This window comes from Oncorhynchus keta, chromosome 18 (assembly GCF_023373465.1).
Source record: "Oncorhynchus keta strain PuntledgeMale-10-30-2019 chromosome 18, Oket_V2, whole genome shotgun sequence".
Lineage (NCBI taxonomy): Eukaryota > Metazoa > Chordata > Actinopteri > Salmoniformes > Salmonidae > Oncorhynchus > Oncorhynchus keta.
Window position 1 is genome coordinate 47656640 of NC_068438.1, and position 23748 is coordinate 47680387.

Sequence of the window (23748 nt, forward strand, 5' to 3'; positions counted from 1 at the left end):
GAGGGAGTGGGATGGCGGCAGGGAGGGGGATGGCGTTATCCATTCCTGGGAGGGATTTGGTCGGGATGGCATGGAGGGATGGAGGGAGGGAGGGAGGGAGGGAGAGGGTTCAGTGAGGGAGGGAGGGAGATGGAGGGATGGGGGATGGCTGGGAGGGAGGGAGGGGGATGGCGGGCGGGAGGGAGGGAGAGGGAGGGAGGGAGAGGGATGGATGGAGGAGATGGGGATGGCGGGAGGGAGGGAGGGGGATGGCGGGGCGGGAGGGAGGAGAGGGAGGGAGGGAGGGAGATGGAGGGAGGGAGATGGAGGGAGATGGAGGGAGGGAGGGGGATGGAGGGATTTCTGAAGGACCTCAAATCAGGCAGCTTGGTAAGCAGCAGACTCAGGGGAAACACTCAGGAGCACATGGCTTTACGGAGAGAGACACAGTATGAGGATTTGATTTATTGAACCTTTATTTAAACAGGGAGTCATTTGAGACTCTGTTTTATAAGAGAGCCCTGTACACATGACAATAAAACACGGAATATTAAAACATACTACATGTATGTGTATAAAACAAAGTCAGCACAGTAAAAACAATATAAAATAAACATTTTAAAACAATCACATTCAACTACATAGAGGTCCTCGATCAATAATTGAAACTTCCTGAGTGGCACCGGCACACATAACTGCAATGAACTCTCCAGAATGTTCCACAAAATTGGGGTATTAAAACAAAATGCAGATTTTCCCAAATCTGCGAAGACTGGAGGAATCTCTACTGTTATCCATTCCTGTGAACAGATTTGGTCATTTTATGATTTGTACATGAATTAATAATGTTATTATATAGAGAGAGAGAGTTTCTGTAAACTGATTCAGTCACCGAGGTGGGAAAAGAGACCACTTGTGATCCAGGTGCCCAATGGCCACAAAGACACTGTTCCCTGAAGAGACGTACAAGTCCACGGCTCAACAGTGACTGCTTCACTACGGGTGTCTAATCAGGGCCCGTATCCACAAAGCCTCTTAGAGCAGGATCAGGATGGAGAATAGTGGTCAGGATGGAGAATAGTGATCAGGATGGAGAATAGTGGTCAGGATGGAGAATAGTGGTCAGGATGGAGAATAGTGGTCAGGATGGAGAATAGTGATCAGGATGGAGAATAGTGATCAGGATGGAGAATAGTGGTCAGGATGGAGAATAGTGATCAGGATGGAGAATAGTGATCAGGATGGAGAATAGTGATCAGGATGGAGAATAGTGGTCAGGATGGAGAATCAGGAGTGGATCAGGATGGAGAATAGTGGTCAGGATGGAGAATAGTGATCAGGATGGAGAATAGTGGTCAGGATGGAGAATAGTGGTCAGGATGGAGAATAGTGATCAGGATGGAGAATAGTGATCAGGATGGAGAATAGTGATCAGGATGGAGAATAGTGATCAGGATGGAGAATAGTGATCAGGATGGAGAATAGTGATCAGGATGGAGAATAGTGATCAGGATGGAGAATAGTGATCAGGATGGAGAATAGTGATCAGGATGGAGAATAGTGATCAGGATGGAGAATAGTGATCAGGATGGAGAATAGTGATCAGGATGGAGCATAGTGGTCAGGATGGAGAATAGTGATCAGGATGGAGAATAGTGATCAGGATGGAGAATAGTGGTCAGGATGGAGAATAGTGGTCAGGATGGAGAATAGTGGTCAGGATGGAGAATAGTGGTCAGGATGGAGAATAGTGATCAGGATGGAGAATAGTGATCAGGATGGAGAATAGTGGTCAGGATGGAGAATAGTGGTCAGGATGGAGAATAGTGGTCAGGATGGAGAATAGTGGTCAGGATGGAGAATAGTGGTCAGGATGGAGAATAGTGGTCAGGATGGAGAATAGTGGTCAGGATGGAGAATAGTGGTCAGGATGGAGAATAGTGGTCAGGATGGAGAATAGTGGTCAGGATGGAGAATAGTGGTCAGGACGGAGAATAGTGATCAGGATGGAGAATAGTGATCAGGATGGAGAATAGTGATCAGGATGGAGAATAGTGATCAGGATGGAGAATAGTGATCAGGATGGAGAATAGTGATCAGGATGGAGAATAGTGGTCAGGATGGAGAATAGTGATCAGGATGGAGAATAGTGGTCAGGATGGAGAATAGTGATCAGGATGGAGAATAGTGATCAGGATGGAGAATAGTGATCAGGATGGAGAATAGTGATCAGGATGGAGAATAGTGATCAGGATGGAGAATAGTGGTCAGGATGGAGAATAGTGGTCAGGACGGAGAATAGTGGTCAGGACGGAGAATAGTGGTCAGGACGGAGAATAGTGGTCAGGATGGAGAATAGTGGTCAGGATGGAGAATAGTGGTCAGGATGGAGAATAGTGGTCAGGATGGAGAATAGTGGTCAGGATGGAGAATAGTGGTCAGGATGGAGAATAGTGGTCAGGATGGAGAATAGTGGTCAGGACGGAGAATAGTGGTCAGGACGGAGAATAGTGGTCAGGACGGAGAATAGTGATCAGGACGGAGAATAGTGATCAGGATGGAGAATAGTGATCAGGATGAAGAATAGTGGTCAGGATGGAGAATAGTGGTCAGGACGGAGAATAGTGGTCAGGATGGAGAATAGTGGTCAGGATGGTGGATCAGGATGGAGAATAGTGGTCAGGATGGTGGATCAGGATGGAGAATAGTGATCAGGATGGAGAATAGTGGTCAGGATGGAGAATAGTGATCAGGATGGAGAATAGTGGTCAGGATGGAGAATAGTGGTCAGGATGGAGAATAGTGATCAGGATGGAGAATAGTGGTCAGGATGGAGAATAGTGGTCAGGACGGAGAATAGTGGTCAGGATGGAGAATAGTGATCAGGATGGAGAATAGTGGTCAGGACGGAGAATAGTGGTCAGGACGGAGAATAGTGGTCAGGACGGAGAATAGTGATCAGGACGGAGAATAGTGATCAGGACGGAGAATAGTGGTCAGGACGGAGAATAGTGGTCAGGACGGAGAATAGTGATCAGGACGGAGAATAGTGATCAGGATGGAGAATAGTGATCAGGATGGAGAATAGTGATCAGGATGGAGAATAGTGATCAGGATGGAGAATAGTGGTCAGGACGGAGAATAGTGGTCAGGACGGAGAATAGTGGTCAGGACGGAGAATAGTGGTCAGGATGGTGGATCAGGATGGAGAATAGTGATCAGGATGGAGAATAGTGATCAGGACGGAGAATAGTGGTCAGGATGGAGAATAGTGATCAGGATGGAGAATAGTGGTCAGGATGGAGAATAGTGATCAGGATGGAGAATAGTGATCAGGATGGAGAATAGTGGTCAGGATGGAGAATAGTGATCAGGATGGAGAATAGTGGTCAGGATGGTGGATCAGGATGGAGAATAGTGGTCAGGATGGTGGATCAGGATGGAGAATAGTGATCAGGATGGAGAATAGTGATCAGGATGGAGAATAGTGGTCAGGATGGAGAATAGTGGTCAGGACGGAGAATAGTGGTCAGGACGGAGAATAGTGGTCAGGACGGAGAATAGTGGTCAGGATGGTGGATCAGGACAGAGAACATTGGTCTGGATAGAGATCACACTAATAATATTGTATGGACAGATCCTAGATCAGCACTCGTATTCTGAGACACTTTAAAATAATTTATTTAACCTTTTAATTTAACTAGGCAAGTCCGTTAAGAACACATTCTTATTTACAATGACGGCCTACCCCCGGCCAAACCCGGACGATGCTGGGCCAATTGTGCGCCATCCTATGGGACTCCCGATCACGGCCGGATGTGATACTAAGTGGCTATGGGTCCAGGTTCTCACAAGCCAAAGCTCTGTGGAGTCGACGGTGTCTGTGAGACTTAGTATCTGAGGCACGAAGTCTCACTTGCCTGGCCCCGGTCTGGCCCGGATGCTCTGCCTCTGCTTCAGGCCCCACCAGCACACCATCAATCTCCCAGCAGACCGACAGACAGACAACGGGAGGAGAGAACACACAATACTCTTGTCATACAGTAAACTTTAGGCAGCACCCTGCCTTATAACAAGATGGAGGCATAGGCAGAACAGACAGAGGGCCAGTACCAAAATGCTTCCTTCTCTCCTTAACTCCACGAAGATTTGACTTCCTATAGAAGTAGGTACGTCTCCTTCATGGTGCTTTTAATCAATCTAGTCATCTCAGATGAGATTAGTTACAAACTGTTTTTCAGGTACAGTTTTTGAATGGAGTCAAGGTATTGTTGACTATTGGCAAGGATGTGATGTGATCTCAGTGGGGCAAGAGGAACAGGAAATATCCCTTTTAGATACAGGAAGTACCCTTTTTATATTCATCCCCCGAAGATGAGCTGAGTGGAGGACTCAGGACAGCTAGTCAGTCGTACAGGGAGATGAGCTGATTGGAGGACTCAGGACAGCTAGTCAGTCGTACAGGGAGATGAGCTGAGTGGAGGACTCAGGACAGCTAGTCAGTCGTACAGGGAGATGAGCTGAGTGGAGGACTCAGGACAGCTAGTCAGTCGTACAGGGAGATGAGCTGAGTGGAGGACTCAGGACAGCTAGTCAGTCGTACAGGGAGATGAGCTGAGTGGAGGACTCAGGACAGCTAGTCAGTCGTACAGGGAGATGAGCTGAGTGGAGGACTCAGGACAGCTAGTCAGTCGTACAGTGAGATGAGCTGAGTGGAGGACTCAGGACAGCTAGTCAGTCGTACAGGGAGATGAGCTGAGTGGAGGACTCAGGACAGCTAGTCAGTCGTACAGAGAGATGAGCTGAGTGGAGGACTCAGGACAGCTAGTCAGTCGTACAGGGAGATGAGCTGAGTGGAGGACTCAGGACAGCTAGTCAGTCGTACAGGGAGATGAGCTGAGTGGAGGACTCAGGACAGCTAGTCAGTCGTACAGGGAGATGAGCTGAGTGGAGGACTCAGGACAGCTAGTCAGTCGTACAGGGAGATGAGCTGAGTGGAGGACTCAGGACAGCTAGTCAGTCGTACAGGGAGATGAGCTGAGTGGAGGACTCAGGACAGCTAGTCAGTCGTACAGTGAGATGAGCTGAGTGAAGGACTCAGGACAGCTAGTCAGTACAGGGAGATGAGCTGAGTGGAGGACTCAGGACAGCTAGTCAGTCGTACAGAGAGATGAGCTGAGTGGAGGACTCAGGACAGCTAGTCAGTCGTACAGGGAGATGAGCTGAGTGGAGGACTCAGGACAGCTAGTCAGTCGTACAGGGAGATGAGCTGAGTGGAGGACTCAGGACAGCTAGTCAGTCGTACAGGGAGATGAGCTGAGTGGAGGACTCAGGACAGCTAGTCAGTCGTACAGAGAGATGAGCTGAGTGGAGGACTCAGGACAGCTAGTCAGTCGTACAGGGAGATGAGCTGAGTGGAGGACTCAGGACAGCTAGTCAGTCGTACAGGGAGATGAGCTGAGTGGAGGACTCAGGACAGCTAGTCAGTCGTACAGGGAGATGAGCTGAGTGGAGGACTCAGGACAGCTAGTCAGTCGTACAGAGAGATGAGCTGAGTGGAGGACTCAGGACAGCTAGTCAGTCGTACAGGGAGATGAGCTGAGTGGAGGACTCAGGACAGCTAGTCAGTCGTACAGGGAGATGAGCTGAGTGGAGGACTCAGGACAGCTAGTCAGTCGTACAGGGAGATGAGCTGAGTGGAGGACTCAGGACAGCTAGTCAGTCGTACAGGGAGATGAGCTGAGTGAAGGACTCAGGACAGCGAGTCAGTCGTACAGGGAGATGAGCTGAGTGGAGGACTCAGGACAGCTAGTCAGTCGTACAGAGAGATGAGCTGAGTGGAGGACTCAGGACAGCTAGTCAGTCGTACAGGGAGATGAGCTGAGTGGAGGACTCAGGACAGCTAGTCAGTCGTACAGGGAGATGAGCTGAGTGGAGGACTCAGGACAGCTAGTCAGTTGTACAGGGAGATGAGCTGAGTGAAGGACTCAGGACAGCGAGTCAGTCGTATGGGAGATGAGCTGAGTGGAGGACCAGGACAGCTAGTCAGTGTACAGGGAGATAAAGAACAGACTGATGATCCAGTCAGATCAACTGACATGCCACACACACACACACACACACACACACACACACACACACACACACACACACACACACACACACACACACACACACACACACACACAGAACATTTGAATTGAAATCTAAAAGGTATGTGTGTGTGTGTGTGTGAATGCCTGTGTGTGTGTGTATGCCTGTGTGTGTGTGTGAATGCCTGTGTGTGTGTGTATGCCTGTTTGTGTATGTGTGAATGCCTGTGTTTGTATGGGTGTGTGTGTGTGTATGCCTGTGTGTGTGTGTGCCTATGTGTGTGTGTATGCCTGTGTGTGTATGTGTGAATGCCTGTGTGTGTATGGCTGTGTGTGTGTGTATGGCTGTGTGTGTGTGTATGGCTGTGTGTGTGTGTGTGTATGCCTGTGTTTGTATGGGTGTGTGTGTGTGTATGCCTGTGTGTGTGTGCCTATGTGTGTGTGTATGCCTGTGTGTGTGTGTGTGTATGCCTGTGTTTGTATGGTGTGTGTGTGTGAATGCCTGTGTTTGTATGGGTGTGTGTGTGTGTATGCCTGTGTGTGTGCCTATGTTTGTGTGTATGCCTGTGTGTGTGTATGTGTGAATGCCTGTGTGTGTATGGCTGTGTGTGTGTGTATGGCTGTGTGTGTGTGTATGGCTGTGTGTGTGTGTGTATGCCTGTGTTTGTATGGGTGTGTGTGTGTGTATGCCTGTGTGTGTGTGCCTATGTGTGTGTGTATGCCTGTGTGTGTGTGTGTGTATGCCTGTGTTTGTATGGGTGTGTGTGTGTGTATGCCTGTGTTTGTATGGGTGTGTGTGTGTGTATGCCTGTGTGTGTGCCTGTTCTGTGTCACAATACTCCCCTGTGTATGCCTGTGTGTGTATGTGTGAATGCCTGTGTGTGTGTGTGTATGGCTGTGTGTGTGTGTGTATGGCTGTGTGTGTGTGTATGGCTGTGTGTGTGTGTGTGTGTGTGTGCCTGTATGGGTGTGTGTGTGCCTGTATGGGTGTGTGTATGCCTGTATGGGTGTGTGTGTGCCTGTGTGTGTGTGTGGGGGTGTTTGTGTGTGTGTATGTGTGTATGCATGCGCCTGTGTGTATGCCTGTGTGTGTGTGTATGCCTGTGTGTGTGCCTGTGTGTGTGTTTAACAGTCATCAAAGCCCAAGGTGAGCATCCCTCTGTCTGCCATTGTGGAGGTGAGGACCACCATGCCCCTGGAGATGCCTGACAGAGACAACACCTTCGTCCTGAAGGTAAGGGTAAGAAACCAGCACACAACACTCTTCTCCCTGTTCTGTTCTCTCACAACACTACCCTGTCTTCTCCCTGTTCTACCTCTCACAACACGACCCTGTCTTCTCCCTGTTCTGTTCTCTCACAACACTACCCTGTCTTCTCCCTGTTCTACCTCTCACAATACTACCCTGTCTTCTCCCTGTTCTGTTCTCTCACAATACTACCCTGTCTTCTCCCTGTTCTGTTCTCTCACAATATTACCCTGTCTTCTCCCTGTTCTACCTCTCACAACACTACCCTGTCTTCTCCCTGTTCTGTTCTCTCAAAACACTACCCTGTCTTCTCCCTGTTCTGTTCTCTCACAATATTACCCTGTCTTCTCCCTGTTCTACCTCTCACAACACTACCCTGTCTTCTCTCTGTTCTGTTCTCTCACAACACTACCCTGTCTTCTCTCTGTTCTGTTCTCTCACAACACTACCCTGTCTTCTCCCTGTTCTGTTCTCTCACAATATTACCCTGTCTTCTCCCTGTTCTACCTCTCACAACACTACCCTGTCTTCTCCCTGTTCTGTTCTCTCACAACACTACCCTGTCTTCTCCCTGTTTTACATCTCACAACACTACCCTGTCTTCTCCCTGTTCTGTTCTCTCACAACACTACTCCTGTCTTCTCTCTGTTCTACCTCTCACAACACTACCCTGTCTTCTCCCTGTTCTACTTCTCACAACACTACCCTGTCTTCTCCCTGTTCTGTTCTCTCACAACACTACCCTGTCTTCTCCCTGTTCTGTTCTCTCACACTACCCTGTCTTCTCTCTGTTCTGTTCTCACACACTACCCTGTCTTCTCCCTGTTCTGTTCTCTCACACTACCCTGTCTTCTCCCTGTTCTACCTCTCACAATACTACCCTGTCTTCTCCCTGTTCTGTTCTCTCACAACACTACCCTGTCTTCTCTCTGTTATACCTCTCACAACACTACCCTGTCTTCTCCCTGTTCTACCTCTCACACAACACTACCCTGTCTTCTCCCTGTTCTACCTCTCACAACACTACCCTGTCTTCTCCCTGTTCTGTTCTCTCACAACACTACCCTGTCTTCTCCCTGTTCTGTTCTCTCACAACACTACCCTGTCTTCTCCCTGTTCTGTTCTCTCACAACACTACCCTGTCTTCTCCCTGTTCTGTTCTCTCACAACACTACCCTGTCTTCCCTGTTCTGTTCTGTTCTCTCACAACACTACCCTGTCTTCTCTCTGTTCTGTTCTCTCACAACACTACCCTGTCTTCTCCCTGTTCTACTGTTCTCTCACAACACTACCCTGTCTTCTCCCTGTTCTGTTCTCTCACAACACTACCCTGTCTTCTCCCTGTTCTGTTCTCTCACAACACTACCCTGTCTTCTCCCTGTTCTACCTCTCACAACACGACCCTGTCTTCTCCCTGTTCTGTTCTCTCACAACACTACCCTGTCTTCTCCCTGTTCTACCTCTCACAATACTACCCTGTCTTCTCCCTGTTCTACCTCTCACAACACTACCCTGTCTTCTCTCTGTTCTGTTCTCTCACACTACCCTGTCTTCTCTCTGTTCTGTTTTCTCACACTACCATGTCTTCTCCCTGTTCTACCTCTCACAACACTACCCTGTCTTCTCCCTGTTCTACCTCTCACAACACGACCCTGTCTTCTCTCTGTTCTGTTCTCTCACACTACCCTGTCTTCTCCCTGTTCTGTTCTCTCACAATACTACCCTGTCCTCTCCCTGTTCTGTTCTCTCACAATATTACCCTGTCTTCTCCCTGTTCTACCTCTCACAACACTACCCTGTCTTCTCCCTGTTCTGTTCTCTCACAACACTACCCTGTCTTCTCCCTGTTCTACCTCTCACAACACTACCCTGTCTTCTCCCTGTTCTGTTCTCTCACACTACCCTGTCCTCTCCCTGTTTTACATCTCACAACACTACCCTGTCTTCTCCCTGTTCTGTTCTCTCACAACACTACACTCACTGTCTTCTCTCTGTTCTACCTCTCACAACACTACCCTGTCTTCTCCCTGTTCTACCTCTCACAACACTACCCTGTCTTCTCCCTGTTCTGTTCTCACAACACTACCCTGTCTTCTCCCTGTTCTGTTCTCTCACACTACCGTGTCTTCTCTCTGTTCTGTTCTCTCACACTACCCTGTCTTCTCCCTGTTCTGTTCTCTCACACTACCCTGTCTTCTCCCTGTTCTACCTCTCACAATACTACCCTGTCTTCTCCCTGTTCTGTTCTCTCACAACACTACCCTGTCTTCTCTCTGTTATACCTCTCACAACACTACCCTGTCTTCTCCCTGTTCTACCTCTCACAACACTACCCTGTCTTCTCCCTGTTCTACCTCTCACAACACTACCCTGTCTTCTCCCTGTTCTGTTCTCTCACAACACTACCCTGTCTTCTCCCTGTTCTGTTCTCTCACAATATTACCCTGTCTTCTCCCTGTTCTACCTCTCACAACACTACCCTGTCTTCTCTCTGTTCTGTTCTCTCACAACACTACCCTGTCTTCTCTCTGTTCTGTTCTCTCACAACACTACCCTGTCTTCTCCCTGTTCTACCTCTCACAACACGACCCTGTCTTCTCCCTGTTCTACCTCTCACAATACTACCCTGTCTTCTCCCTGTTCTGTTCTCTCACAATACTACCCTGTCTTCTCCCTGTTCTGTTCTCTCACAATATTACCCTGTCTTCTCCCTGTTCTACCTCTCACAACACTACCCTGTCTTCTCCCTGTTCTGTTCTCTCACAACACTACCCTGTCTTCTCCCTGTTCTACCTCTCACAACACTACCCTGTCTTCTCCCTGTTCTGTTCTCTCACACTACCCTGTCCTCTCCCTGTTTTACATCTCACAACACTACCCTGTCTTCTCCCTGTTCTGTTCTCTCACAACACTACACTCACTGTCTTCTCTCTGTTCTACCTCTCACAACACTACCCTGTCTTCTCCCTGTTCTACCTCTCACAACACTACCCTGTCTTCCCCCTGTTCTGTTCTCACAACACTACCCTGTCTTCTCCCTGTTCTGTTCTCTCACACTACCGTGTCTTCTCTCTGTTCTGTTCTCTCACACTACCCTGTCTTCTCCCTGTTCTGTTCTCTCACACTACCCTGTCTTCTCCCTGTTCTACCTCTCACAATACTACCCTGTCTTCTCCCTGTTCTGTTCTCTCACAACACTACCCTGTCTTCTCTCTGTTATACCTCTCACAACACTACCCTGTCTTCTCCCTGTTCTACCTCTCACAACACTACCCTGTCTTCTCCCTGTTCTACCTCTCACAACACTACCCTGTCTTCTCCCTGTTCTGTTCTCTCACAACACTACCCTGTCTTCTCCCTGTTCTGTTCTCTCACAACACTACCCTGTCTTCTCCCTGTTCTGTTCTCTCACAACACGACCCTGTCTTCCCTCTGTTCTGTTCTCTCACAACACTACCCTGTCTTCTCCCTGTTCTGTTCTGTTCTCTCACAACACTACCCTGTCTTCTCACTGTTCTACCTCTCACAACACTACCCTGTCTTCTCCCTGTTCTACCTCTCACAACACTACCCTGTCTTCTCCCTGTTCTGTTCTCTCACAACACTACCCTGTCTTCTCCCTGTTCTGTTCTCTCACAACACTACCCTGTCTTCTCCCTGTTCTACCTCTCACAATACTACCCTGTCTTCTCCCTGTTCTACCTCTCACAACACTACCCTGTCTTCTCTCTGTTCTGTTCTCTCACACTACCCTGTCTTCTCTCTGTTCTGTTTTCTCACACTACCATGTCTTCTCCCTGTTCTACCTCTCACAACACTACCCTGTCTTCTCCCTGTTCTACCTCTCACAACACTACCCTGTCTTCTCCCTGTTCTACCTCTCACAACACTACCTTGTCTTCTCCCTGTTCTACCTCTCACAACACTACCCTGTCTTCTCTCTGTTCTGTTCTCTCACACTACCCTGTCTTCTCCCTGTTCTGTTCTCTCACAACACTACCCTGTCTTCTCTCTGTTCTGTGCTCTCACACAACCCTGTCTTCTCCCTGTTCTCTCACACTACCCTGTCTTCTCTCTGTTCTGTTCTCTCACACTACCCTGTCTTCTCTCTGTTCTGTTCTCTCACACTACCCTGTCTTCTCTCTGTTCTGTTCTCTCACAACACTACCCTGTCTTCTCTCTGTTCTGTTCTCTCACACTACCCTGTCTTCTCTCTGTTCTGTTCTCTCACACTACCCTGTCTTCTCTCTGTTCTGTTCTCTCACACTACCCCGTCTTCCCTCTGTTCTGTTCTCTCACAACACTACCCTGTCTTCTCCCTGTTCTGTTCTCTCACAACACTACCCTGTCTTCTCTCTGTTCTGTTCTCTCACAACACTACCCTGTCTTCTCTCTGTTCTGTTCTCTCACAACACTACCCTGTCTTCTCTCTGTTCTGTTCTCTCACAACTACCCTGTCTTCTCTCTGTTCTGTTCTCTCACACTACCCTGTCTTCTCTCTGTTCTGTTCTCTCACAACACTACCCTGTCTTCTCTCTGTTCTGTTCTCTCACAACACTACCCTGTCTTCTCTCTGTTCTGTTCTCTCACACTACCCTGTCTTCTCTCTGTTCTGTTCTCACCACACTACTTTATAGACACGAATACCTGACAAACCAAACTAACAGCTTGCTTCTCTTTCTTGCAGTCTGTCTCCCCTCTGGACTCCCACAGTAACTGTTCTGTGGTTTGGTGTGTTTTCTCTCCACAGGTGGAAAATGGAGGTGAATATATCCTGGAGACCATCGACTCGCTGCAGAAAAACTCCTGGGTGTCTGACATCCAGGACTGTATGGACCCTGGGTAAATGGAGGGTTAAATATTTACTGTTCACCGAGGGGGGAACAGCACACAGCCATTAATCACCCTGTAAGAGTTTGACAGATCCCTCTCTCACACTGAGTTTTTCCTGGTACAGTGAGTTTGTCTGTTCAGTCCAGGCATGTATTTAGACAGCCATAAACAGAGATACATTTTGTGTGTGTCCCTGTACATTTACCTGTATGTGTGTGTGTGTGTGTCCCTGTACATTTACCTGTGTGTGTGTGTGTGTGTGTGTGTGTGTGTGTGTGTCTGTACATTTACCTGTATCTGTGTGTGTGTGTGTCCCTGTACATTTACCTGTGTGTGTGTGTGTGTGTGTGTGTGTGTCCCTGTACATTTACCTGTATGTGTGTGTGTGTGTGTCCCTGTACATTTACCTGTGTGTGTGTGTGTGTGTGTGTGTGTGTCCCTGTACATTTACCTGTATGTGTGTGTGTGTCCCTGTACATTTACCTGTGTGTGTGTGTGGGCACTGTGTGTGTCCCTGTACATTTACCTGTATGTGTGTGTCCCTGTACATTTACCTGTGTGTGTGTGTGTGTGTGTCCCTGTACATTTACCTGTGTGTGTGTGTGTGTGTCCCTGTACATTTACCTGTGTGTGTGTGGGCACTGTGTGTGTCCCTGTACATTTACCTGTGTGTCTGTGTGTGTGACACAGGGACAGTGGAGATGACATTGAGCTGGCGTCATGTCCCCACGGCCAGGCGTCTAAAGAGTTCTCCATGGTGGCCTCCTGCAGCTGTGAGCTTCTGTCAGAGGGTGAGACAAACACAAACACGCTCACGGACGGACGGACGGACGGACGGACGGACGGACGGACGCACGCACGCACGCACGCACGCACGCACGCACGCACACACACACACACACACACACACACACAGGTAAATGTACAGGGACACACACACACACATACATACAGGTAAATGTACAGGGACACACACACACACACACATTGCCTTTTGAGGGAAATGGATGTGCTGTCAATCTGGCTGCTGTGTAAGGTTGTAATGTATGTACAGTATCTTATAATGTTGTGTTTCTGTGTCCAAGGTGTTCATCGCACCCCTGAGAGATCCTGCGGCTCCGCAGCAGAACTGTATAGCGCCCCCTCTGTCCGCTGTAGAGAACTACCCTTCACCCAGCACCCTTCCCATGTCCCCCTGGAGCGCTTCCTCCAGTCCCCAGAGGCCCAGGGGAAAAGCCCCACCACAGGTAAAGGGAACAGAATGGTGCTTGCACTGCGAGGATAGTGGGTTCAGTTCCCGTTGGTCCCCCTGAGGTAAACAGGTAAAGGGAACAGAATGGTGCTTGCACTGCGAGGATAGTGGGTTCAGTTCCCGTTGGTCCCCCTGAGGTAAACAGGTAAAGGGAACAGAATGGTGCTTGCGACGCGAGGATAGTGGGTTCAGTTCCCGTTGGTCCACTTGAGGTAAACAGGTAAAGGGAACAGAATGGTGCTTGCACTGCGAGGATAGTGGGTTCAGTTCCCGTTGGTCCCCCTGAGGTAAACAGGTAAAGGGAACAGAATGGTGCTTGCGACGCGAGGATAGTGGGTTCAGTTCCCGTTGGTCCCCCTGAGGTAAACAGGTAAAGGGAACAGAATGGTGCTTGCACCGCGAGTATAGTGGGTTCAGTTCCCGTTGGTCCCCCTGAGGTAAACAGGTAAAGGGAACAGAATGGTGCTTGCACCGCGAGTATAGTGGGTTCAGTTCCCGTTGGTCCCCCTGAGGTAAACAGGTAAAGGGAACAGAATGGTGCTTGCACTGCGAGGATAGTGGGTTCAGTTCCCGTTGGTCCCCCTGAGGTAAACAGGTAAAGGGAACAGAATGGTGCTTGCGACGCGAGGATAGTGGGTTCAGTTCCCGTTGGTCCACTTGAGGTAAACAGGTAAAGGGAACAGAATGGTGCTTGCACTGCGAGGATAGTGGGTTCAGTTCCCGTTGGTCCCCCTGAGGTAAACAGGTAAAGGGAACAGAATGGTGCTTGCACTGCGAGGATAGTGGGTTCAGTTCCCGTTGGTCCCCCTGAGGTAAACAGGTAAAGGGAACAGAATGGTGCTTGCAACGCGAGGATAGTGGGTTCAGTTCCCGTTGGTCCACTTGAGGTAAGCAGGTAAAGGGAACAGAAAGGTGCTTGCACCGCGAGGATAGTGGGTTCAGTTCCCGTTGGTCCCCCTGAGGTAAACAGGTAAAGGGAACAGAATGGTGCTTGCAACGCGAGTATAGTGGGTTCAGTTCCCGTTGGTCCCCCTGAGGTAAACAGGTAAAGGGAACAGAATGGTGCTTGCACCGCGAGTATAGTGGGTTCAGTTCCCGTTGGTCCCCCTGAGGTAAACAGGTAAAGGGAACAGAATGGTGCTTGCAACGCGAGGATAGTGGGTTCAGTTCCCGTTGGTCCCCCTGAGGTAAACAGGTAAAGGGAACAGAATGGTGCTTGCACCGCGAGGATAGTGGGTTCAGTTCCCGTTGGTCCCCCTGAGGTAAACAGGTAAAGGGAACAGAATGGTGCTTGCACCGCGAGGATAGTGGGTTCAGTTCCCGTTGGTCCCCCAGGTAAACAGGTAAAGGGAACAGAATGGTGCTTGCAACGCAAGGAAAGTGGGTTCAGTTCCTGTTGGTCCCCCTGAGGTAAATAGGTAAAGGGAACAGAATGGTGCTTGCAACGCGAGGATAGTGGGTTCAGTTCCCGTTGGTCCCCCTGAGGTAAACAGGTAAAGGGAACAGAATGGTGCTTGCAACGCGAGGATAGTGGGTTCAGTTCCCGTTGGTCCCCCTGAGGTAAATAGGTAAAGGGAACAGAATGGTGCTTGCAACGCGAGGAAAGTGGGTTCAGTTCCCGTTGGTCCCCCTGAGGTAAACAGGTAAAGGGAACAGAATGGTGCTTGCAACGCGAGGATAGTGGGTTCAGTTCCCGTTGGTCCCCCTGAGGTAAATAGGTAAAGGGAACAGAATGGTGCTTGCAACGCGAGGAAAGTGGGTTCAGTTCCCGTTGGTCCCCCTGAGGTAAACAGGTAAAGGGAACAGAATGGTGCTTGCAACGCGAGGATAGTGGGTTCAGTTCCCGTTGGTCCCCCTGAGGTAAATAGGTAAAGGGAACAGAATGGTGCTTGCAACGCAAGGATAGTGGGTTCAGTTCCCGTTGGTCCCCCTGAGGTAAACAGGTAAAGGGAACAGAATGGTGCTTGCAACGCGAGGATAGTGGGTTCAGTTCCCGTTGGTCCCCCTGAGGTAAACAGTTAAAGGGAACAGAATGGTGCTTGCAACGAGAGGATAGTGGGTTTAGTTCCCGTTGGTCCCCCTGAGGTAAACAGGTAAAGGGAACAGAATGGTGCTTGCAACGCGAGGATAGTGGGTTCAGTTCCCGTTGGTCCCCCTGAGGTAAACAGGTAAAGGGAACAGAATGGTGCTTGCAACGCGAGGATAGTGGGTTCAGTTCCCGTTGGTCCCCCTGAGGTAAATAGGTAAAGGGAACAGAATGGTGCTTGCAACGCGAGGAAAGTGGGTTCAGTTCCCGTTGGTCCCCCTGAGGTAAACAGGTAAAGGGAACAGAATGGTGCTTGCAACGCGAGGATAGTGGGTTCAGTTCCCGTTGGTCCCCCTGAGGTAAATAGGTAAAGGGAACAGAATGGTGCTTGCAACGCAAGGATAGTGGGTTCAGTTCCCGTTGGTCCCCCTGAGGTAAACAGGTAAAGGGAACAGAATGGTGCTTGCAACGCGAGGATAGTGGGTTCAGTTCCCGTTGGTCCCCCTGAGGTAAACAGTTAAAGGGAACAGAATGGTGCTTGCAACGAGAGGATAGTGGGTTCAGTTCCCGTTGGTCCCCCTGAGGTAAACAGGTAAAGGGAACAGAATGGTGCTTGCAACGCGAGGATAGTGGGTTCAGTTCCCGTTGGTCCCCCTGAGGTAAACAGGTAAAGGGAACAGAATGGTGCTTGCAACGCGAGGATAGTGGGTTCTGTACCCGTTGGTCCCCCTGAGGTAAACAGGTAAAGGGAACAGAATGGTGCTTGCAACGCGAGGATAGTGGGTTCAGTTCCCGTTGGTCACCCTGAGGTAAACAGGTAAAGGGAACAGAATGGTGCTTGCAACGCGAGGATAGTGGGTTCAGTTCCCGTTGGTCCCCCTGAGGTAAATAGGTAAAGGGAACAGAATGGTGCTTGCAACGCGAGGAAAGTGGGTTCAGTTCCCGTTGGTCCACTTGAGGTAAACAGGTAAAGGGAACAGAATGGTGCTTGCAACGCGAGGATAGTGGGTTCAGTTCCCGTTGGTCCCCCTGAGGTAAATAGGTAAAGGGAACTGAATGGTGCTTGCAACGCGAGGATAGTGGGTTCAGTTCCCGTTGGTCACCCTTAGGTAAACCACCCAAAGAACATCCAGCCAACTTGACACAACTGTTGGAAGCATTCGAGTCAACATGGGCCAGCATCCCTGCGGAACTCTTTCAACACCTTGTAGAGTCCACATGGGCCAGCATCCCTGCGGAACTCTTTCAACACCTTGTAGAGTCCACATGGGCCAGCATCCCTGCGGAACTCTTTCAACACCTTGTAGAGTCCACATGGGCCAGCATCTCTGCGGAACTCTTTCAACACCTTGTAGAGTCAACATGGGCCAGCATCCCTGCGGAACTCTTTCAACACCTTGTAGAGTCCACATGGGCCAGCATCCCTGCGGAACTCTTTCAACACCTTGTAGAGTCCACATGGGCCAGCATCCCTGCGGAACTCTTTCAACACCTTGTAGAGTCCACGCCCCGACAAATGGAGGCTGTTCTGAGGGAAAAAAAGGGGTTGCAACTCAATATCAATAAGGTGGTCTACCTTTTTATCATGTGATCTTTATCTTTGTCTCCTCCCTTCAGGGGTTCTAGGTGACGGGGCGACTGAGACGGAGGCAGAACCCAGCCTGGCGGAGTACCCATGGTTCCACGGGACATTGTCACGCGTGCGTGCTGCCCAACTGGTGCTGGCGGGCGGAGCTAGGAGCCACGGGCTGTTTGTGATTCGCCAAAGCGAGACGCGCCCGGGAGAGTACGTCCTCACCTTTAACTTCCAGGGCAAAGCTAAGGTGAGCCAATCACAGAAAGGGAAACACCAAGGTGAGCCAATCACAGAAAGGGAAACACCAAGGTCAAGCCAATCACAGAAAGGGAAACACCAAGGCCAGCCAATCACAGAAAGGGAAACACCAAGGTGAGCCAATCACAGAAAGGGAAACGCCAAGGCCAGCCATTTGCAGACAGGGCAAGGTCAGCCAATCGCAGGCGGTTTACTTATACCTCCTCCCCTTCACATGCACTGATCTTCAAACATAAGATGCCAACTGAAGGATTTGCTTTCAGGAAACAGGACAGGTTGCTGACAGACTATTGACAATGTCCCTGTTTATCCCAGACTTAAGTACTGGTGTGGATATTATGGGCATGCACACTGTATAGTGGGCTAGGCCAAATCCCAAATGGACCCCTACGCACTTGTGGAGATCTGAGAGGATTTGATTGGTATAAGCAATATGGTGTAACTTGTACCTGCTTCCCCCTCTCTACTCCTCTCTACACCTCTCTACTCCTCACCTCTCTACTCCTCTCTACACCTCTCTACTCCACTCCTCTCTCTACTCACTCACCTCTCTACACCTCACTCACCTCTCTACACCTCTCTACTCCTCACTCACCTCTCTACTCCTCTCTACTCCTCACTCCTCCTCACTCCTCTCTACTCTAAATATAAAATAATAAATAAATGCACACTGTACTGCACTACTCCTCACTCACCTCTCTACTCCTCACTCACCTCTCTTTACTCACCTCTCCCTTCCCCTCTTTACTCCTCTCTACTCCTCACTCACCTCTCTACTCCTCACTCACCTCTCTTTACTCCTCTCTACTCCTCACTCACCTCTCTTTACTCCTCTCTACTCCTCACTCACCTCTTTACTCCTCTCTACTCCTCACTCACCTCTCCCTTCCCCTCTTTACTCCTCTCTACTCCTCACTCACCTCTCTACTCCTCACTCACCTCTCTACTCCTCACTCACCTCTCTTTACTCCTCTCTACTCCTCACTCACCTCTCCCTTCCCCTCTTTACTCCTCTCTACTCCTCTCTCACCTCTCCCTTCCCCTCTTTACTCCTCTCTACTCCTCACTCACCTCTCTACTCCTCACTCACCTCTCTACTCCTCACTCACCTCTCTACTCCTCACTCACCTCTCCTACTCCTCACTCACCTCTCTACTCCTCACTCACCTCTCTACTCCTCACTCACCTCTCCTACTCCTCACTCCCCTCTCTACTCCTCTCTACTCCTCACTCACCTCTTTACTCCTCTCTACTCCTGACTCACCTCTCCCTTCCCCTCTTTACTCCTCTCTACTCCTCACTCACCTCTCTCTTCCCCTCTCTCACCTCTCTACTCCCCACTCACCTCTCTCTTCTCCTCTCTACTCCTCTCTCTTCCCCTCTTTACTCCTCTCTACTCCTCAGTCACCTCTCTCTTCCCCTCTCTCACCTCTCTACTCCTTACTCACCTCTCTCTACTCCTCTCTACTCCTCACCTCTCTACTCCTCTCTCTATTCTTCCCCTTCTACTTATTTTTAACCTCTTATTTTCCCTCTCTCTCTTACATTAATGTACAGGAGTGTTATAAGTGAAACTTTATATTACTCACAATCCCCCCCGCTCCCCTTCTCCTCCTCTCTCTTCCCCCCTCTCCCCCCTCTCTCTCCTCTGCCCCCCAGCACCTGCGTCTGTCGCTGAATGGTAACGGTCAGTGTCATGTTCATCATCTGTGGTTCCACACCGTGTCAGATATGCTCAGGCACTTCCATGCCCACCCCATCCCTCTGGAGTCGGGGGGCTCCGCTGACATCACACTGCGTTCCTACGTACAAGTACAGGGTACCCCCACAGGTACGCCCAACACACACACCTTCACAGGTACGCCCAACACACACACCCCCACAGGTACGCCCAACACACACACACACACACCCCCACAGGTACGCCCAATACACACACACACCCCCACAGGTACGCCCAACACACACACCCCCACAGGTACGCCCAACACACACACACACCCACACACCTCTAAACATGAACAACAGGTTTATATAAACTGCTAAAAAAAAAATAAAGGGAACACTTAAACAATACAATGTAACTCCAAGTCAATCACACTCCTGTGAAATCAAACTGTCCACTTAGGAAGCAACACTGATTGACAATAAATGTCACATGCTGTTGTGCAAATGGAATAGACAACAGGTGGAAATTATAGGCATTTAGCAAGACACCCCCAATAAAGGAGTGGTTCTGCAGGTGGGGACCACAGACCACTTCTCAGTTCCTATGCTTCCTGGCTGATGTTTTGGTCATTTTTGAATGCTGGCGGTGCTTTCACTCTAGTGGTAGCATGAGACGGAGTCTACAACCCACACAAGTGGCTCAGGTAGTACAGCTCATCCAGGATGGCACATCAATGCGAGCTGTGGCAAGAAGGTTTGCTCCCTGCCTGACCTCTCGACCTGCTCCCTGCCTGACCTCTCGACCTGCTCCCTGCCTGACGTCTCGACCTGCTCACTGCCTGACCTCTCGACCTGCTCCCTGCCTGACCTCTCGACCTGCTCCCTGCCTGACCTCTCGACCTGCTCCCAGCCTGACCTCTCGACCTGCTCCCAGCCTGACCTCTCGACCTGCTCCCTGCCTGACCTCTCGACCTGCTCCTGCCTGACCTCTCGACCTGCTCACTGCCTGACCTCTCGACCTGCTCCCTGCCTGATGTCTCGACCTGCTCCCTGCCTGACCTCTCGACCTGCTACCTGCCTGACCTCTCGACCTGCTCCCTGCCTGACCTCTCGACCTGCTCCCTGCCTGACCTCTCGACCTGCTCCCTGCCTGACCTCTCGACCTGCTCCCTGCCTGACCTGCTCCCTGCCTGATGTCTCGACCTGCTCCCTGCCTGACCTCTCTCCCTGCCTGACCTCTCGACCTGCTCCCTGCCTGATGTCTCGACCTGCTCCCTGCCTGACCTGCTCCCTGCCTGACGTCTCGACCTGCTCCCTGCCTGACCTCTCGATCTGCTCCCTGCCTGACCTCTCGATCTGCTCCCTGCCTGACGTCTCGACCTGCTCCCTGCCTGACGTCTCGACCTGCTCCCTGCCTGACGTCTCGACCTGCTCCCTGCCTGACGTCTCGACCTGCTCCCTGCCTGACGTCTCGACCTGCTCCCTGCCTGACCTCTCGACCTGCTCCCTGCCTGACCTGCTCCCTGCCTGACGTCTCGACCTGCTCCCTGCCTGACGTCTCGACCTGCTCCCTGCCTGACCTCTCGACCTGCTCCCTGCCTGACCTGTTCCCTGCCTGACCTGCTCCCTGCCTGACCTGCTCCCTGCCTGACCTGCTCCCTGCCTGACCTGTTCCCTGCCTGACCTGTTCCCTGCCTGACCTGTTCCCTGCCTGACCTGTTCCCTGCCTGACCTGTTCCCTGCCTGACCTGCTCCCTGCCTGACCTGCTCCCTGCCTGACCTCTCGACCTGCTCACTGCCTGACCTCTCGACCTGCTCCCTGCCTGACCTCTCGACCTGCTCCCTGCCTGACCTCTCGACCTGCTCCCTGCCTGACCTCTCGACCTGCTCCCTGCCTGACCTCTCGACCTGCTCCCTGCCTGACCTGCTCCCTGCCTGATGTCTCGACCTGCTCCCTGCCTGACCTCTCGATCTGCTCCCTGCCTGACCTCTCGACCTGCTCCCTGCCTGACCTCTCGACCTGCTCCCTGCCTGACCTCTCGACATGCTCTCTGCCTGACCTCTCGACCTGCTCTCTGCCTGACCTCTCGACCTGCTCCCTGCCTGACCTCTCGACCTGCTCCCTGCCTGACCTCTCGACCTGCTCCCTGCCTGACCTCTCGACCTGCTCCCTGCCTGACCTCTCGACCTGCTCCCTGCCTGACCTCGCGACCTGCTCCCTGCCTGACCTCCCGACCTGCTCCCTGCCTGACCTCTCGACCTGCTCCCTTCCTGACCTCTCGACCTGCTCCCTGCCTGACGTCTCGACCTGCTCCCTGCCTGACCTCTCGACCTGCTCCCTGCCTGACCTCTCGACCTGCTCCCTGCCTGCTGTTTCATTACAATATATATACTCTAAAGCTCTTAACTGGTCCAATGTTGAGAACGTCCTTCTAGAAACAGTTTGTCATTCATGATCAGTTTGGACAGCCCCTGGGTAGCTCTGTCTGACCCTTGTTATTAAAGAGGACAGTCTGACGTCTGGCAGGAAACAACAACATCGTTCGGTCCAGTGAATCGCTTGGGAAGAAGTCAGCAACCTTTCAGCGGGATGACCTCAGACTGATGTTTTTCTCCGTCTTAAAGTTTTAACTAGATGTTTTAACCAGTGACCAGCCCCCCGCCCCAACCCCCACCGCACCCCACCCACTCGCCTGGCAGGGGATGAATGCCCTCCTGTGCATAGAGAGAGACGGGGGAGAGAGAGGGGGGTGATTATACAACAGGCCCAGCCTCAGGCCCCAACACAACACTCACAAAGAGACCCTCTGTTTCCCCCGGACACACACACACAGTGAGTGGGTTGTTGGTCCAGCGTGTAAAAAGCGTAATTGATAGAAGCTGCTTAGCCGTGTTTTCATCAGTGGCACTACTGTTGTTGTCCCACCAAGAGAGGTGATGGTATAGAAGGTCGTCAACACTTTAACTTGTGTTTTATGTTTAATGAAAGATACTTTGATAAAACAAACTGCATCAGGCCTCTAAAAACACTTCTCTTTTCTTACAGACAGATATCCCGTCTCTCTCTACTGCTCTCACACAGATGTGACCGTGCCTCAGCTCCCCACCCCACCCAGGGACCAAGGCTGCTGGACTGACCCAACCCTTCACCTCCCTGGGTTCTCGTTGCCGGCAGGGCCCCCCTCCGACACCCCGATATCATCCAGCTCCTCATCCTCGCCCATCGCCTTTCCTTCCCACTCCCGTGGTGAGCCAGGCAGCGGAGGAGGAGGAGGAGGAGGAGGCGAGGGGCTGGTTAGCAGGAGCAACAGCTCAGAACGTCTGTTAGATCCCTCTAGTGGTGCCTCTGAGGACTACCAAGAGACAGATGGAACACGCAGGGCCAGAGCTGTGGAGAACCAGTACTCCTTCTACTGAGACTGGGCGCAACCAAACCGGGAGCTCTCATTGGCTGAGACACAGGACGTACAGGGATTTGGACTAAATATGTGAAATGTCATGGATGGACATGGATCACTCATTATCTTGTTTATTTGCTTGTTTGTGTTCCAAGAGATGTCCTGTTTCTCCAAGGTGTGTCTGTGTCCAGTTCACCCCTGGCTCTGTGGCCACACTCATCAGCTGACATTAAGGATATGAAGAAACAGATGATTTAGTCATGAGAGAGAGAGAGGGAGGGATGAATGGAGACAGCGGGAGGGATGGGATGGATGAGGAGAGAGATGGATGGATGGAGGAGGAGAGAGGGGGAGAGAGTGATGTATCGAGAGGGAGAGGGTTGGGATGGAGAGGGAGAGAGATGGGATGGAGGGAGAGAGATGGAGAGATGGGATGGAGAGAGAGAGTGATGAGAGGGATGGATGGAGAAGGAGAGAGACAGGGATGGAGACAGGGATGGATGGAGAGAGACAGGGATGGATGGAGAGAGACAGGGATGGTGGAGAGAGAGAGAGAGAGGAAGTGGCCCAGTGGAGGTTTTGATTCACTTCACCAGACCACTTCCTGTCTGCCCTACCCACAATTCCCTAGGAACAAAGCCTCTGTCCCCGCCCTGCTAAGTAACCAGAGCTGAAGCTACCCTACCTAAATGGTTTTCCTCCCCAGGCCCTCTTGAGCATATCCCTAATGTTTGTGAAGCTGCTTCTCGTCTGTCCCGGATATCCTCACTGTCCCCAAGGGGAGTTACAAGTTCAACAAGCTTTCTTTTCCTATAGCTTTGCCAAAATGAATGGTAACATCAGTAATAGTAATGGGTGTGTTAGTGTTATTTGAGATGTTCTCAGTGTACAGGCAAAAGGTCCTAGTGCTTGTCAGTTACACAGCGCTTTGATCATATGATGTGATCATTGGCAGTGATGACCTCAGGTCAAGGTGATAAATTATGCAGGGTTGGGGTCATTTCGATTCTAGTAAATTCAGAAAGTTAATCAAATTCCAATTCCACATTGTCCTCTTGAAAAGCAATAAAGAGAATTTGGAATCTCAGTGTACTTCCTGAATTGACTGGAATTCCAATGGAATTGACCCCAACCCTGAAAACATGAGCCACATCTCCACCTACCGGAACACAGCTCAGCATTCCAGCTCACATCTCCACCTACCGGAACACAGCTCAGCATTCCAGCTCACATCTCCACCTACCGGAACACAGCTCAGCATTCCAGCTCACATCTCCACCTACCGGAACACAGCTCAGCATTCCAGCTCACATCTCCACCTACCGGAACACAGCTCAGCATTCCAGCTCACATCTCCACCTACCGGAACACAGCTCAGCATTCCAGCTCACATCTCCACCTACCGGAACACAGCTCG

At 50.9% G+C, this 23748-nt stretch overlaps 1 protein-coding gene across 6 annotated transcripts in view; it reads left to right on the plus strand.

Annotated features, from left to right (window-relative positions):
- LOC118397000 (SH2B adapter protein 2-like) overlaps window positions 1–23748 on the plus strand; it is a 63783-nt gene extending 40035 nt beyond the window's left edge. For 4 of the 6 annotated variants that reach the window (XM_052468622.1, XM_052468619.1, XM_052468621.1 and 1 more), the window contains 7 exons: window positions 7204–7311; window positions 12071–12162; window positions 12844–12944; window positions 13239–13400; window positions 17049–17254; window positions 18925–19123; window positions 21980–23748. In XM_052468622.1, the coding sequence (XP_052324582.1) occupies window positions 7204–7311; window positions 12071–12162; window positions 12844–12944; window positions 13239–13400; window positions 17049–17254; window positions 18925–19123; window positions 21980–22350 (1239 nt within the window). In that variant the 3' untranslated portion in view covers window positions 22351–23748. The remainder of the gene's footprint in view (window positions 1–7203; window positions 7312–12070; window positions 12163–12843; window positions 12945–13238; window positions 13401–17048; window positions 17255–18924; window positions 19124–21979) is intronic. The other 2 variants (XM_052468618.1, XM_052468620.1) reach the window with 2 other exon arrangements.